Source organism: Megalobrama amblycephala, linkage group LG5 (assembly GCF_018812025.1).
Source record: "Megalobrama amblycephala isolate DHTTF-2021 linkage group LG5, ASM1881202v1, whole genome shotgun sequence".
Taxonomy (NCBI): Eukaryota; Metazoa; Chordata; class Actinopteri; order Cypriniformes; family Xenocyprididae; genus Megalobrama; species Megalobrama amblycephala.
The window spans coordinates 19,786,067-19,804,912 of record NC_063048.1 but is presented as its reverse complement, the minus strand read 5'-3'; the positions used below and the strand labels follow the sequence as shown (position 1 = coordinate 19,804,912).

Below are 18,846 nucleotides of genomic sequence, written 5' to 3'. Positions count from 1 at the left end.
ACTTTCGTCATCCATTTTTTTAAAAACAAAAAGGTTAAATTGGTTTTCATCAATAATCGCTCCTAATTCTAATTTCAACTCAAATGCATCTGTGACAAAAATGTGGACTTTCACTGAGGGATGAAAACAACTCTTCCCATCTGTCTTTCTTAGCACAGCAATTAGCTTAAGTGTGTTTGTTTAAAATATGTCCAAATGGATTAAACATCAGCCTGCAGAAAGGGGACAGAAACTGTCCAGCAGTCAATGACTGTGATGCATCTCTAGGTCAGGCGTTTAATAGGCATTCTCGACCCCAACAAAAATAGCCTGCGACGTCTATCATGCCGGTGCTATTTTTGGCTGCTATCGATGCAGCCAGCTGTGACGCAAACTCTCCGGGAGGGACGTTCGCCCCTTCACTCTGATGGCCCGGTGTCCTGAACACTGCCGGCCGAACGATAGCAATAAAGCAGCTATTTTTGGTGTGTGTTCATCATGGATTGCATGTCGTGAGTAGATTGAATCATTAGCTGAGATTGTGATTTGGATAAAAATCAATGCTAAATGGTTTATGAGATGACTTTTGGCAAGGGTTTCCTTCATCTTTCAACACTTCTTACATAAATCATCGATCATGTTATAAGAAGGACAGCAGTTCATTTCATTGTGGACAGAAACCTCAGTGCTGTGATGGATAGCAGTTCTAGTTGCAGTCTTTTTGAATGTTATGAACATTAAAAAAACTGAACAAACTGGCCCCTGAAATTTAAGTGGATTTTGAATGCAACTTCCTAACATCCTATTTATATTTATATAAAACATCTTTACAAAATTAAGTTGCTTGATTATTAGGTTAATAAAGTGTTTTTCCCTAGATCATTTGCTTTCAACTGACAGATCTGCACCACCTTTTTAAAGCTCAATCAGATTATTTTTACCCCAATGAGGTGTTTACATTAAGGGTTTTCATTTCCTGTGAACTATCAGTAGAATTACAAATGGATTATTAAAATGCATGTAAACGTAGCAACTGATTTCACTGTCAGATTTTACTTTTAAATATTTCAGTATGACTTTTATGGTGTTATCAGTTACTACCAGGTGGATATCTCCTAGCTCTAGGTCCTAATAAGAGGGTAATTACCCATTTACAGATACTGTAAAAAAGAAATCATTTTCTTAATTAATATTTTTGTCTTGTGTTGCAGTAAAATTCACTCATTTAGTTAGGGGTTAGTAAAATAAAAGTATTTCAAGATACACTACAATTCAAAGTAACTTTTAGTCTCAGAAAGATTTATTTATTTTATTTTAATTAATTAATTAATTTATTTATTTATTTATTTATTTTATTCTGTAAGGATGCATTATATTTATCAAAAGTGATAGTATAAAGACTTTTAAATTGTTACAGAAAATTATATTTCAATTTAATGCTGTTCTTTTAAACTTTCTATTCATCAAATATTCTTTAAAAAATTAACATTGTTTCCACAAAAAAAAGTGGTAATACTTTCTATGAAGACCATGCTTATAATGTATTATAGCACCATTTATACTTATTATATTTACTTATTTAGTAAGTATTACTATTTTATAAACACATTTGTAAACACTCATTAAGACCTATAATGCATTATGAGAACAGTTATTACATTTAAATTATTTTTATAATTACTTATAAGTCATGCATTTGCTTTTTCAATGCGCATGCTCATAATCCATTATACACTGATTTATAAGTATTAATTAGTCAGTCGTATGGTTCCATGAATGTATTCACAAAAATGCAACCTGCATTGCTATAATGTTATTATGTTATAGTTACAATGACTTTTTAGTAATTCAGATTTATTTCTGTCAAATAATTGAATATACTGTTATTAATAGCTGTGTTGTGTTCTATAAATACTTATTATGAGTAATAATACAGTTACTGACCTCTATAAATGCATCATTAATGGCTTTAAGTAAAATAAAAACATAGGATGCAATTTTCCTAAAGAAGTGTGCTCATTATACATTTTAAGTTGTTTACTTTTAAGTGTAACTAATGAACAATAATTTCTGTAATAAAATAATGGGGAAAAAAACAGAAATCAATACAATCAGCTGAAAATAAATCTTTTTTTAATGTCACATACTGTAAAACTCTGCAATAATATATTTTTTTAAAGTATAATTCCAAACTGCTATAAGCAATACCATATGGCTGAGGAGATATAGATTTTAACAAACCAAAATTACCATTCATGACCTCTAATGCAAACATTAGCTGTTAAAGACATAATTACAGCAAAACATGAAGTGTTTCTGGAACTGTTTTATATTTGATCATTTATAAATCAGTGTATAATAGATTGTGAACATGCACATTGAAGAAGCAAATGTATGGCTTATAAGTAATTATGAAAATAATATATATGTAACTATAACTGTTCTTATAATGCAGTATAGGTCTTAATTAGTCTTCATAAATATATTTATGGAATAGTAATACTTACTCATAAATAAGTTTAAATGGAGCTATAATTCATTATAAGCATGGTCTTCATAGAAATTGTTACCAAAAAAGTTCATTAGCACAACTGTTTTCAATATTGATAACAATAAAAATGGTGTAATAGTTTCTACTAAAATTAGCATTCTGAATGCTAATGTGTTTGTATATAAATTGCAGCAGTGCACAATACATCATATCACGAAGACGAAGAACTAACTTAAGACAATGTTTTTTCCCCCAAATCTATTTATATTCCTGCATGTGGACAGAGATAAATCATGTAGAAATGTAATATACAGTTTAATATAATATAATATACAATTTAATATACAATATATATAATAAACATTGAAATTGCTCATAATAACATAACTTATACTCGGTTTTATCTACACTCAACTAGAGGAGGCAGATTACGTGTACTCCACTGTCTTCAGTTCCATTGGTAGGCGCCGCATCACACTGTTGCTCATTTGCATAAAGTTGAACTACTGTATCTCAACTTTGTGTGGATGTCCTTGAAGTAACACTAAAAGGAACTAAGTTTTCAAACATTATGACATTGACATTTCAGTAGAGGTTGGCAAACATCGCTGGGTTTAGTCCACTGCACTGGGAACATCTGAAGTATTCATTCTCTGAATAATAAAAGATCACTCTAAATAAACAGTCCTCTCACTGAGTCTTGCAGCATCAAACTCCTTTACACTCTGACACACAGTTAACACTTCTCATTATCATTCCACCTTGTTTCTTCACTCTCTGTAGTCTTCACCTGCCTCTAAAGGCTACAAGAAGAGAGGATTACATTTTAATAGATTTTCTGATAGGTCAGTGGAGGTGAATCTAATAACCAATTAATAAGACTGTTTACAAGCCACCAGGAGCCAAACAGCAACGCTTACACACACACACACACACACACACACACACACACACACACACACACACACACACACACACACACACACACACACAGAGAGAGAGAGAGGCTCTCAAAGAGACTCTGTCTTGACAACAACTCAATAAACTGTGAGAGTCAGACAACTAAAGAGGTCAGACACTGGTGTGTGTGTGTGTGCGTGTGTGTGTGTGTGTGTGTGTGGTTGGGTGGGTGGGTAAGGGAATGTTGGTGACAGCAGATGCTGTTTGTGTTGCTGTTTGTCACCTAAATGAGCTTAAACATGTTTGATCTTTCAGACGAGATAATCAGATAGACTTGTTCAAAAACAAACACGTAAAAATTAGCTTTAATATTGAACTTGTTTAAATTGCTTAAACAGAATTAGAGCAAAAAAAGAATTCAATGCCACACATTGTTAACATTCAGTGCTTCTGTGAATTTAATTATGTTGTTTCATCACTTCAATATTTTGTATTTTGCGATGTAAATAAAGTCTCATGAGGGAAATTTTAACATAGTTTGAGTATAAGTTTGTGATCAGTCAATTTTTAAATGTTTAAGTTTAAATAAGTTTCTTATGCTGCTTCTATTTGATAAAACAGTAAAAAAAAAAAAAATCAAATATCTGTTTTCTATTTTTAATATACTTGTTTTCAGACACATTTTATTTGCCAAAAATGGCAACTGCAAGAACAAAAAAACCTTTTGCTTAACATTAAGTCAGTTTTGTTTATGTAGCTCAATATCACTAATCACAATCCAAACAACATCCATCCGTTTTGGTTGAGCACTTAAAGGTGCCGTAGAACGTCTTTTCAAAAGATGTAATATAAGTCTAAGATGTCCCCTGAATGTGTCTGTGAAGTTTCAGCTCAAAATACCCCATAGATTTTTTTTTATTCATTTTTTTAACTGCCTATTTTGAGGCATAATTAAATATGCGCCGATTCAGGCTACGGCCCCTTTAAATCCTAGTGCTCCCCACCCCCGGAGCTCGCGCTTGCCTTAAACAGCATAAACAAAGTTCGCACAGCTAATATAACCCTCAAAATGGATCTTTACAAAGTGTTCATCATGCAGCATGTCTAATCGCGTAAGTATGGTATTTATTTGGATGTTTACATTTGATTCTGAATGAGTTTGATAGTGCTCCATGGCTAAAGCTAACATTACACTCTGTTGGAGAGATTTATAAAGAATGTGTTTATGAATTATACAGACTGCAAGTGTTTAAAAAATTAAAATAACGACAGTCTTGTCTCCGATGGTAACTTTAACCACATTTAACAGTACATTAGCAACATGCTAACGAAACATTTAGAAAAACAAATATCACTAAAAATATCATGATATCATGGATCATGTCAGTTATTATTGCTCCATCTGCCATTTTTCGCTGTTGTTCTTACTTGCTTATCTAGTCTGATGATTCAGCTGTGCACACATCCAGACGTTAATACTGGCTGCCCTTGTCTAATGCCTTGAACATGGGCTGGCATATGCAAATATTGGCGTACATATTAATGATCCCGACTGTTACGTAACAGTCGGTGTTATGTTGAGATTCGCCTGTTCTTCGGAGGTCTTTTAAACAAATGAGATTTATATAAGAAGGAGGAAACAATGGTGTTTGAGACTCACTGTATGTCATTTCCATGTACTGAACTCTTGTTATTTAACTATGCCAAGGTAAATTCAATTTTTAATTCTAGGGCACCTTTAAAATACCTAATCATTTTCTTATAAATGATTAGAAAGGTCTAAAGTTTTATTATAAAATACTAAATTATAATGATAAAAATCTGTGATGGTAATTTATTCATTTTTGACAGGAAAGCATCCACTGATAGAGAGAAAAATCTTGTACAATTCTCTACACTGGAGAAAAATCTATGGGTTTGCATATTTACTTCAAATTTCTTTAGAGAGAAGTATTATTATTTAATTTTTACCTAAAATAGGGTATTGTGACTGTGAGCAGTCTGTTTCATTCATACTGGTAGCCGGAGGGCCCCCTTGTGCTGAAAGTCCACAAGTGAGAGACACAGAAGTCATAAAACTTAGACTTTCAGAAAATTCCTTATGGACAAAGTAGCAGTAGCAGAATAAAATGCAGATAGAGACATTTTGACTGATGAAACGTGAAGACAATAAACCTACGATTGCAATAATATATAGTTTATCTATGTTCTTTTAGACATCTTTGGTATTTTCATAAGAATAAAGTACATTTATAATACAGTGCTAATCGACATAGACTTTATCACTGTAAAGAATACTATAAAATTATATAATTTTGCCTCATCTCTCTTAGATATGAAGCCACATCAGATCACAAAAGCAAGTCATTTCAAACACTCGAATGATGTTATGAAGTGAGTTTGCAGTGAAAACGTCATTAAATGTTCTCTTTTGTTGGACAACAGCATTTCAATCCGCTCTGATCACAGTGATCACGCTGCACATATATGCATTTAATTAAAAATCACAGCCTTTGCGACTTCATGATAGCACTAAGTCAAATCACGATTTTGGTTAATCATGCAGCCTTAGATTAACCTCACTCAAACAAGCACACAACAAATGATCACTTCACACAGTGGCTCTGTCTCACACACAACAAAACTGTATCGCACACATGCTACTGTGGCAAATTGATTCATCGCACAAAGCACATGCGACATAGCCTATGTGTCACACTGTGTACAGCCCTCGTCATACGGGCCATCCATACTGGGGGAGGGGGACTCAAATCTCAGTGATTTATCAAGAGTTTTACACCACAGATTGTGTTTGTCCTCTGGCGTTTTTGGTTAATTAAATGTCTAAAAATATCAAACTCCTTCAAGACTTAATTAACCTAAAGACTTCTATGGATTATGTGGGGTGTGTGTGTGTGTGTGGACATGTGTGCGTGTGTGTACGAGGGTGTCTGTGACATTTACTAATTTTCATTGACTCCTGGATCAGAATCATTCTTTTCGCAGAATGCTAAAGACCCACAAGGCCATTGAAATGTGCCCCCTGTGATCTGGATGAGAGGCTGGATGATAAACAAAAGGTTTTGTTAAAAGGACACAGAGTTAATCAAGCTGTTTTATTTTAAATGTCATATACCCTGGCTCAGTTGGTTCAAATCCTTAATGAAATGTGTTGCATTGACTAATAATTGTGTACTTTGATACACTAATTTTTTTAATAATGTTAAAAGTAGGGATGCACTGATATCAGTATCAGAATTGGGCCCGATACTGTGCTCATGCACCACATAGACATATAAACAACATCAAAAACTTGATTTTCACCACAGGTGGACTTAAAATCTTACCCTAAACTTTAGTCTATATCAACCAATTTATTAAAAAGAATAAATTGTGTGAACTTTCATGAATGTTCAAGAAGATCTTCAGTGAATAACAAATTAAATTTAAGGTTGCTTTTTATGCAAACCTATCAAATGACTTTAGAAGACATGGAATGTCATATGGATCACTTTTAAGGTGATTTTGGGTTCCTTTTGAAAGCTTGAAATCTCCAGTATCCATTCAGTGTAATTACATGGAAAAGAGTGACCAGCACAGTTCTTCAAAATCCTCTTTTTATGTTCCACTGAGGAAAAAGAGTTTTGAACAACAGAAGTAAACAAAAAAAAAAAACCATTCCTGTTAGAGAATTGTAGAGTTCTTCTGTCACTATGTTATAATGTATTCATCTCTTGGCCTATAAAAATGTAGAGATGTATTGCTCTGAGAGGATGTTTTTTCAGAGTACTAATGTAAAGTAGCGTTCTGAAGGTTATGAGGATGAGGACGTTGCTAGGTGACAAAATTGTTCTCTGCTAGTGTGAAAGGACAACATGTCATAAATATGTCAGTGCCTCGTTTCTGTCATGTGATCCGTTAGTCACTTATCAGATCTCAATGAGACATTGTTCATTCATAAGAAGAGAGTCATTAAGTACACAAGATCATGACAACAATGGTAATATTACTCAGTCACTGTCCACATGTAAAGATAGTCTGTGATAAGTGGTTTCTGTGAAGATGTTCTTGGGGATAGTGCCAAGAAGTAAATGTCAGCCGGTATAGGTGATGGATAACAGTCGTGACAATGTCACTATGTCAGCGGTGTTGGCAATGAATTGTGTTGGAGTCTGTTTTAATGAGCATCCGGCCGTTTACTGCATACGCTGTTCTTATTTCCTTGGTCTTGCTGGCTGCTTAGTAAACTGACATATTTAATATGCTCCCTTTTCACTTTTTCACTATTTTTCTCTAAGTCAGTTCCTAAACCAACTTTTCTAGAACTTTCCATGAAAAGGGTCTAAAATAAATTGTTTAATAGCTATTGATGTGTTATTTTCACTTATATGTCCCAAAAATTAAAATAAATATTTGATTTATTTTTTATAACTTGTGCAACAATGTTGAATGGTTGAACTTGACAAATGTAGTCAACACTTCATTTTGTGTAAGAGAAGTGAAAGATTGTTTACTTGTCTGGGTATGTTAATTATAACAGTTTATCTAAAGAATTAGCTCACCCAAAAATGAAAATACTGCCATTAATTACTCACCCTCATGTCGTTCCACACCTGTAAGACCTTCGTTTTTGATGAAAATCTGAGCTTAATGGCTTCCGATAGATTGCAATGTTATTACCACTTTCAAGCCCCAGAAAGGTAATAAAGACATTGTCAAAATAGTCCATGTGACTAAAGTGGTTCAACCTTAATGTTATGAAGCAAAGAGAATACTTTTTGTGCGCAAAAACAAACAAAAATAACAACTTTATTCAACAATTTCTTTAAATGCATGTGATGCTGATGAAGGAGCCAGTCGGCGTTCTGACGTAGAACCTGGAAGCGCTGCACTGTGTTTACTGATGTTGAAGAGAAGAAATTGTTGAATAAAGTAGTTATTTTTGTTTGGGGTTTTTTTGTGCACAAAAATATTCTCTTTACTTCATAACATTTAGGTTGAACCACTGTAATTACACGGACTATTTTAACAATGTCTTTACTACCTTTCTGGGCCTTGAAAGTGGTAATAATGTTGCAGTGTATTGGAGGTCAGGAAGCTCTCGGATTTCATTTGGGTGAACTAACCCTTTAACTTATATAACAGTTTTACAGCAAAAACATGGGATTTGTGTGTGTAATGTTTTAAAAAGCTAATAGGACAACAAACTATTTCCTTGTCACAGAAACTGCTGCTTTTTGGTTTGCAAACAAGCCAAGCATCTGACATGTTACATTCAGTTTGCTGGAAATGTTAGATTTGCTAACAACTCTACACTGCCCTCCAAAAGTTTGGAAACGCACTAGAAAAGTGGGGTTTGGACAATATTGGCATGAATCCTTTTTAATTTGTGATAATTTTGCACTGATAAGGGACAACACAAACTACAAAAACATATTTTATTACATAAACAGTTTATACATAGAAAAAACTAAAATTTTCGATTCATCAAAATATCCACCATTAGCAGCTATCTGACCTAAACTGGGTTCTGATTGGTTCATTGTATTCTAAACTTAATTGGCAATCAATTGTTGAAGCTATTAGGGTGTGCTGACCCAAAAATCTTTTACAAACCTGGGCCAAGTTTAAACCAGTAATCAGGCATCACAGCTGGCAAAGGGGCATGTCTGACTTTGTTATGTATATATTGCCATTAATATGTAATCAAAATGAAAATTATTATTGCTGGTCTTAAATGATAATGTCAAGTTGCTTTAATGTATTTGCACCAAAAAAGATAAGGATTTATGCTGATATCGTTCAAAACCACACTTTGCCAGGGGTGTTTCCAAACGTTTGGAGGGCAGTGTATCTTTCTTATTCTTTCGTCAAACATTATTTTGTGACCATATACACTATATTGCCAAAAGTTTTGGGACGCCTGCCTTTACGTGCACGTGAACTTTAATGACATCCCATTCTTAATCCGTAGGGTTTAATATGGAATTGGCCCACCCTTTGCAGCTATAACAGCCTCAACTCTTCTGGGAAGGCTTTCCACAAGGTTTAGGAGTGTCTTTATGGGAATTTTTGACCATTCTTCTAGAAGCACATTTGTGAGGTCAGGCAGTGATGTTGGCGAGAAGGCCTGGCTCGCAGTCTCCGCTCTAATTCATCCCAAAGGTGTTCTATCGAGTTGAGGTCAGGCCAGTCAAGTTCCTCCACACCAAACTCGCTTATCCATGTCTTTATGGACCTTGCTTTGTGCACTGGTGCGCAGTCATGTTGGAACAGGAAGGGGCCATCCCCAAACTGTTCCCACAAAGTTGGGAGCATGAAATTGTCCAAAATGTCTTGGTATGCTGAAGCATTAAGAGTTCCTTTCACTGGAACTAAGGGTCAAGCCCAACCCCTGAAAAACAACCCCACACCATAATCCCCCCCCTCCACCAAACTTTACACTTGGCAAAATACAGTCAGGCAAGTACCGTTCTCCTGGCAACCGCCAAACCCAGACTCGTCCATCGGATTGCCAGACAGAGAAGCGTGATTCGTCACTCCAGAGAACACGTCTCCACTGCTCTAGAGTCCAGTGACGGCGTGCTTTACACCACTGCATCCAACGCTGTGCATTGCACTTGGTGATGTAAGGCTTGGATGCAGCTGCTCGGCCATGAAAAACCCATTCCATGAAGCTCTCTACACACTGTTCTTGAGCTAATCTGAAGGCCACATGAAGTTTGGAGGTCTGTAGCTATTGACTCTGCAGAAAGTTGGCAACTTCTGGGCACTGTGTGCCTCAGCATGCGCTGACCCCGCTCTGATTTTAAGTGGCCTACCACTTCGTGGCTGAGTTGCTGTTGTTCCTAATTGCTTCCACTTTGTTATGATACCACTAACAGTTGACTATGGAATATTTTCACTGAGCTCCTGAGAGCGACCCATTCTTTCACAAATGTTTGTAGAAGCAGCCTGCATGACTAGGTGCTTGAATTTATACACCTGTGGCAATGGAAGTGATTGGAACACCTGAATTCAATGATTTGGAGGGGTGTCCCAATACTTTTGGCAATATAATGTATATGCATGTGAGGCAGGTGTGTCTATGCTTTAATAACTTAGAATTATATATCCGTTATCTGAAAACAGTATGTGTCTACGTACAGGTCCCTCAGGATGAATGGGGAGGGAGAGATGAGGAGATCCCATGCAGAAGGATGCGGAGCAGCAGTTATGTTAAAGCCATGGGCGATCAGGACAGCGGAGACTCCGACGGCAGCCCTAAAAACTCCCCGCAGAAAAGCGTGCGACCCGACGCGCTTGTCAAATCCGTACTGCAGAGACAACTTTCAGACCAGAGGTAGGAACTTTGATCAGCCCATGAATCTCATTAAAAACCCCATCTAATCAGAGATTAGAGTGATTAATGCACAAAGTCATAAAGCAGAAAACAGGCATGCAATCATTAACCAGTTATTTATCCATAATCACGGGAGCCCACATTCTGCAACATGTGAGATCCTTTTTGTTGAATATGCAAATGAGTTTTTTATGAGGCATCATAAAAGATATGCAGTCACAGATTGTACATTATAGACTGTCTGGGTATGAAAATGGTACAGCCTGGTTTACCACTTGAAACTGGCGTTTAGCAATATCGGTACATTTGAGTGAAACACTGAAGCAATTAAGATGACAAACACACATATAATCTTAGAGACGAGCTGCTGAAAGTGATTTAGTACACGTTGACACCTGGTGCAACTGAACTCACTGTGTCTGCGTCTTCATATCAAAAAGCAATGCTGTCTATTACAGAAAGCAACTGTGAGTCAGACATCTCTGACTAAAGCAAGAGCCTTCTACAGTCTGCTGGTCATGTCGGGCACTGAATTTGAATGCTGAATGCTAAATATACTTCACTAAACTTTCAGTATTATCTGCAACAAAGAAGTCATGTTCATTTTGTTTCACTTATATAAATTTCAAGCACACTAAGAAGTTAAACTTTTGAATATTTTCTCCTAGTCTTTGTAAACATTCCAGATATCGTTCCATTTTCAGACAGCATTAAATTTTGGGATATTCCTGTTACACTGCACCCGCTCTCTCGCATAATACCACCTGGTGCCTTTGTTCTCCCCCAGACGTGAGGATTATTTTCTGCTCTGTATTACAGGGCCTGTACTCCATTATGCAAAGCTCTGAAACATGATGTTATAGATTTGGCAAGACTGCCTCTCTTAAAGTACATCTAATGAAAGAGAGTGTAGCACATCAAATGAGCTCTTCCCATGAGTAGGTGCATGGAACAGTGCATTCATTGTGTATTATGAAAAAGTATATTTATACAGTATTAAGATTGTAAGGCGGCAGGGATTCCACATAAAGATGTGCCCCATTATATCTAGCTACAGTGCAAGTTAGCATCACATTCAGGTAACAATTAGTACTGGCTACTTTTGAGAATTTCACAGCCCCTTTAAAAAAAAGTAGACCTCATTCATTCTCCAGAGTGCTTTTTTTTTTTTTTTTTTTTTTTTGCCATCTTAAGAAAAGAAGCAGGACATAAATTAATACCTTTATGGGTTAGATCTAAGTATATAAAGTGTTAAATCTGTCTTAAGTACATGACTGTGATTCATGTATAAAGGTGTTGAAATGTAATCTCTACCAAGAAGAATATATGTATCTGTAAAGCTCTCTTCATGCGCAGCAGAACGCCAATGACCTTTAAGAGCAGTAAGAACTACTTTTGCTTGTTATAAAACTCTTGGTTGTGTACCCTGCGCCAATCAAACTGCATTCTGATTGTAGAAGACAGTAAATTACTATACTATGTAACTTTTAGCCCTCTGTTGGTTAAAAAACAAAACTGCATGCATTTTGCAGAAGAACATTGTTTTGTTTGTGCTTTGGCTCTGCATGACTGTGTGGATGAATATGTTTATCCTATTTCTCATAAAACAGAGATATAACCACTTTAGATGGAAAGGATCTCAGGCTGCTTAGCTGAAGACGTTACTGTAGCTAAACCCATTAATAGATGCGCTAGTTCCTTGAAAATAAATTCCAGCATAGCGCTACAACTACCATAATGAAATGAAATACCTTCACAATTGATAATGCTTTACAGTGAACTTTGTTAGAGAGCTAAATATGTCAATTTATCTGTTCAATAAAATACAGTACCTTACTCACCTGTTGAGTAATAAAAACGCTATCTCCGCATCGCTTTTACAACATTTTAAATCCTTCAGTTCTTGCCATCTCTGAAAAGCTCTGTCACATTCTCATTTTTTTAAAATGGGTGATTCCCAGGAGGTTTGAAATTTAGCGTGCTCCATGTTAAACTTTCTTGCTCATTGTGACTACCTGAGTTCTGTCTACCTAAGTAGACGTATACGAAAAGAGATGCATAAATTCATTTTCCTGCAAAAATGAATAAATAAATAAATATATACAGTACAGTCCAAAAGTTTGGAACCACTAAGATTCAGTGTCACATGATCCTTCAGAAATCATTCTAATATGCTGATCTGCTGCTCAAGAAACATTTAATGTGTACAATTGTACAAAATATTTGTGTACAATATTTTTTTTCAGGATTATTTGATGAATAGAAAGTTCAAAAGAACAGTGTTTATCTGAAATCTAATCTTTTGTAACATTATAAATGTCTTTACTGCCACTTTTGATTGATTTAATGCATCCTTGCTGAATAAAAGTATTCATTTCTTTAATTTCTTTTCAAAAAAATAAAAATAAAAATTCTTACTGACCCCAAACTTTTGAACGGTAGTGTATAATGCTACAGAAACTTTGTATTTCAGATAAATGCTGTTCTTTTGAACTTTCTATTCATCAAGGAATCCTGAAAAAAAAGTACACAACTGTTTTCAACATTGAAAATAATCATAAATGTTTATTGAGCAGCAAATCAGCATATTAGAATGATTTCTGAAGGATCATGTGAAACTGAAGACTGGAGTAACGATGCTGAAAATTCAGCTTTGCATCACAGGAATAAATTACTTTGTCAAATATATTTAAATATTACACAGTTATTTTAAATTGTAATAATATTTCACAATATTACTGTTTTTTACTGTATTTTTAATTAAATAAATGTAGCCTTGGTGAGCAGACGAAACTTCTTTTAAAAACATTAAAAATCTTAGTGGTTCCAAACTTTTGGACTGTACTGTATATATACAAAAATAAACTTACTATAGTAAGTCAATGTATAGTCAGACAAAAACATTTTTTGGAAAAAGGATAGACAATGTATTGATTGTATTGAATGTATTGATTTCAATTTTGTTAATTTTGGGGGGTATACTATTACATAGTATACCTTTAACTAATAGCTGTAGAAACTGCATTTTGATTTTTAATTTTTTTTAATTTCATCTATTATTTCTATTATTATGTTATTTCGCACTTCCATAAAGTCATTTTAATTATCAAGATCAATCTGTCTTCATTTTTTTCTAGAGATGATTCTGCACACAATCCAAACTAAATGTTGGGTCATGTTCTGGCACTTTTTGTCTATAGAAACCGAACTATTGAATCTACAGGAAATGAGTCACCCATTGTTGCTTTCTGTTATGAAAATCAGACTGGAGAAGACAAGCTTAAGATTCAAACAGGCCATCTGATCAGCTCCAAACAACATGTGCAGGATTATGTTGTAGGCCAGCAGTCTGCCTAAATATGCTCTTGTTGGTCTTCCATCTTATGTGATGCATGCTTAAGCATTTCTGATTGCCCTTACTGATTGTAGATTACTGATAAGCTGAAGGCATTATGGCTGCTTCCAAAAGCTGAAAAATGCTGCCTCTGCAGGCAGCATACAGAGATAGGAAGGCAACAAGGCATGTCCGAATCCAATGATAGTTCTACTCAAAGTATCCTGTCTACTGAGAGACCTTTATCTAATAGATTTTTGAAAACTGCATAGATGAATCCTGCCCTTGATATCCCACAATCCTGTTCATTCCATTCCGTGACAGATGAACTAAAAAATAAATCTGAAAATTGTGGTTGGTGGTCAGTTTGTGTGTAAATGTACATTTTTTACCTATATTTTCCACTTTTGTCATTTCTAGTGAGTAATTACTGTTTTAGTAATTAAATACAGTATTCACTTAGTTATCACCAAAGCTCTCTTTATTTTTTTGAAAATCATTACGCTGCTTCAGAAGTCTGTCTGAAATCAGTTTTGTGTGGTATCTTCATGCACAAACACTGCCTACAAAGTCATTGCCTGATAAGGCAGCGAGGCAACAAGTCAGCCGCCTAAGCTGTGCAGCAAATGTCTCTGTTTCAAAACCTTGCACCCAAAGAAATTAACAGTTTTATTTAACAAGGAAATTTTACATTGCTCACTGCTGAAAATCCAGCTTTGCCACCATTATCAATTATAATAATGTTTCAAACTAATTCTGTTTTTCTATTTTTGATCAAATAAGATACTTCTTTTAAAACTCAAAAAAAGAAGAACAAATTATAGACACCAAACCATATATATATAATTTAAATATTTCCCAATTGTAATGATCTGGTGGTAAGCCAACAAGAAGAACACCAGAATTTAGTCTAAATCGTCTTTCATCCAACAACCGAAATACATAGGAGAACCCCCCCCCCCAGGCTCGTTCTCGCAGCGTAAACAGTACAAAAGTGGAGGGAGGGTGGGGGCTCTGGAGAAGGATAAGGGACTGCTGAGGACCATAATCTGGCAGAGCTGACAGAGGTAGGAGGCAAGGTGGAGTCCTAACGGGTGTCCTGGATGGGGCCTTGAGGCCAATCGATGGAGCCAGTGCTGGGCAAGGTGGAGATCACAGCGAAACCTCAGGGACAACAGCCCGGGCCGACATTGCAGGCCCGGAAGTCCAAGACGATGCCGCTGGCTTGAGGGACCAGGGCGAGGATGGGGGCCTGGCAGAACGGGGTGAAACTGGGAGTGAGGACCAAGATGGAAACGAAGGGAAGGAGGATTCCAGTGAAGCTGGAGGGGTGGAGGGCTGAGCCGCAGACCTTTGCAGAGCTGAGGGAGCGCAGAGCCGAAGGGCTGACAGGCCGACATGGAGACATGGGCCTGGAGGTCCGATGTGCAGCCAGGAGATCCACCTCACAACGTCAAGCTGGTGGTGAAGTGGTCCAAAGTGGCGCCAAAAATCTAGAGGTAGTCAGCTGTGAGAGAGAAGCTACGAGACATCAGTGGGGTAGGTAAATCCAGGGAATTAGTCAGCGGTGAGGATGATGACAATGGGGTGGGCAGGATATTAAGTGTGATCGGGTCATCTATGATGTAGTGTGTAGTGGAGAGGGATGTGCTCCGTGGTAAAGACATGAATGGGAGATGACTCCGTGGCAAAATTGACGAGCCAGTACTCCTCTACTGGCTCAATGGAGTACTGTCTCACCAGACTTAACTCCTCACTGTATCTGGCGATCTGCTCCAGCCTCGGGACGGGTGCGGCGACCTGCTCTGGCTCCAGGGGGATGGAGGGGGTTCGAGCTCATGGTCCATGGCGGGCTCGGGCATCATCTCTGGATCCGTTGTGGGGATCTCTGTGCTTTATCAGGACACACCGGGCTGGCTCCTTTCTGGAGCAGGCAGAGAGATGACTGCTGGTGATATGCCTGGGAGACAGAGGTGATGGTGGCGTCGTTCTTGGCAAAAGGACGGTTATCCTCCCCCAACAGCAGCATCTGGCTGAAGATTTCGTCCATCCCGCTCCAGTAGAGCTCTTTCAGGGTCTCACGACTTGTTGTAAAGTTGTGGATAGACCTCCACATATTCCTCCAGCGTTCGTCCGTCTTGCATATTTTTTATTCTTTTTGAGGGTTAGTGATTCTGTAACGGTCTGGTGGTAAGCCAACACGAAGAACACCAGAATTCAGTCTAAATCGCCTTCAAGAATCTCAGGAGAAACAAACTTTTTTGACACATAATGTTAACAATCACTGACAAAGAACTGAACAAAACAGGGAGTACTTCTACTTGTAATCATTAACTCATGAGAAACCAAGGAAACTAACAAGGGTAAGGAGAAAGGATATACAGGAAACCAAAACACAATGAAACTGAACATAACTCTGACAGCAATATTGTTTCTTGTATGTTTTTAATTATAAAAAACACAAAACAGAAGCATTCACATCACTAGCAGATTGCTCAAAGTTAATTATAAAATTTGTATTTATAATTTAGTTTTATTCAATTTTAAAAAAATGATAAAAATGTAGCAATATCTTTTAGAACAACTTTGCAGTGTTAAAATGCTGGAGGTTGGCTCACTACCTTTTGGAACAGAATGAATGCTACATTTTCTACTAAGGAAAGAACAGTACATTCTGATGCAACAGTGCAGACTTGGAACGGCAGGGGGTGTCATGACGCAGTGACAACATATCAAAGCATGGTAAGCCTTTAGCTGGCATGCAAGCTGATCACTCAAGACAGCATCATTTATCTCTGCGTGGCCCAGACCCACTGATGGAAATCCTCAGAGAATATGGGAAGACTGTAAGAGAGTGCTGACGACACACAGCCAACAGCAGGTCAAGAAAATGATGACATACACTGACCTTCTGAGGGGCTCATCACTTATCAGTGTTATTTAAGATCATCAGTTCAATACAAAACTGTACAGTGCAGTGTTGTCGACCAACCACACATTTGAATGGCACCAGGACATGAGTACAGCCCACTCACAACTGCTTTAGAGTCCTTTGCAATCTCTCAGTATATTTGTAATATGCTTAGATTTTTAACAACCTGCTGGGAACATTACGAAAAGTTCATTTAATGACCCCCTTTGTGTTCTTTGTGTTGGCAAATTAATGCATCGTAAAGTCCCACATTTTCCTTCACTATTTTAAAAAGATTCAGAATAACTTAATACATGATACAGCTCTAATGAAGCTCCCTGCAGTGTTGAGCTTACACATGCTGAACATCTGCCCTTTGCAGTTTAGCTGTGGAGGTTTAGAATGTGTTGTAGTTACAGCATGAGGCAGAGCCTTAGAAATCATCCTCGCAGCAGCAGAGAGGCATGCACACCGTGCAAACCGAGGGAGACACATTGATTGTATTGATTTTTAGAGCTCAGAGCTCAAGAATCACCAAAAGCAGCATCAAATCTGTCCCTGCTTCATGAAGAGTCTCTTCTCGCTCTGTAACTTCATCGGCAAACACTACAATCATGTTTTCTTCCTTAGATCTCAGATTACAATGAGCCTTGGTTTTATCTGTTGGCTCTCCAGCAACTAAACAATAGCTGAATGGTAATCATTTGAGCTGTGATTGTGTGGTCTGTTTCTTACTTGCCCAGCAGAATCTCACAGCAGAAATGTCACCACGATCTACACTGAGCGTTCAGGAATGTGTTTGTGTGCACATTTCTGCAGATCTCAGGAGATTGGAGTTGAGAGAGAGTGGGAGAAAGTGTGATTATATTCCTAGAGGGGAATAGCTGCAGTGTGAATTGTGCGGGAAAGATTATTCACCTAATTCCAAACTTCGACAGACATGACCAGAGTTTGAAACTCTTTTATTAACTTTTATTTTCACCATTTTGATTTTCTCCAAAACTCAACTTGTTGGTTGATTCAATCTTTCTTTCAGCCCTAAAAAGTGTCTCACCTCTGTTCACAGCTCGTACCGTCTGGACAAGTCAAGCCGAGACATGGTCAAATACCTCACCAATATCACCGCAGATTTAAGGTGAATATGAATAGACACACACACTTTTAGCTGCTCAAAACTACGAAAGGTAGTGTAGACTTTGAGGCATGCTTAGAAAATAAAAGTCTTCTGATCTTATCATTAACTTCAAGTCACTCCCCATGTCACATTTATTAGGTTTTATAGAGTTTCTATAGAGTTCTATAGAGTGTCTATTCAGAAAATACAACTCTTAGCATTATTTTGAATGATTAACTTTTGTAAAATAGAATTACTCTTTTTTTCCCTTTCCTCCGTCTTTATATTTTGTGGAGTCATGTGGTGTTTTTTTTCTTTTTCTTGGTAGTATTGAATGCACAGGTACAGTGGCTTGTTACAGTTTTTCTCAGTTGCTTTGGCACATTTCTCGAATCATCCTTACAATTTGCAAAACAGTATGTTAATTTCTCGAAACAATTTGTACAAACAGCACAACAAATTGGATTACCTGCAAAAGCCTGTAACTTACTCAAAATCCTCAGTCTCTCAAAAGCAAGTATTTATGTCAATGAACATATCAGTGTCATCAGAATGACAAGTCCTTGTGTCATTGTTTTCGAACAAGATAGTCAAAATGCTTAGCCGTGTTGTCAGTATAACAGTGTACACTGTCAGCATTTTCAAATGTAAACTATGGCTACGGTTTTGATGGCAGTGATTGAAACTGCACAAGACTGCACTTTTTCTGTATGGCAAATATCAACTTTAACAGTACAAATGAACACATTACTGTATATGGGATATTGATCGCAAA

General features: G+C 36.8%; 1 protein-coding gene across 4 annotated transcripts in view; it reads left to right on the top strand.

Moving 5' to 3' along the window:
• dlgap2a (discs, large (Drosophila) homolog-associated protein 2a) overlaps nt 1-18,846 on the top strand; it is a 141,225-nt gene that overhangs the window by 90,915 nt on the left and 31,464 nt on the right. For all 4 annotated transcript variants that reach the window (XM_048191070.1, XM_048191068.1, XM_048191067.1 and 1 more), the window contains 2 exons: nt 10,519-10,712; nt 18,024-18,092. In XM_048191070.1, the coding sequence (XP_048047027.1) occupies nt 10,519-10,712; nt 18,024-18,092 (263 nt within the window). The remainder of the gene's footprint in view (nt 1-10,518; nt 10,713-18,023; nt 18,093-18,846) is intronic.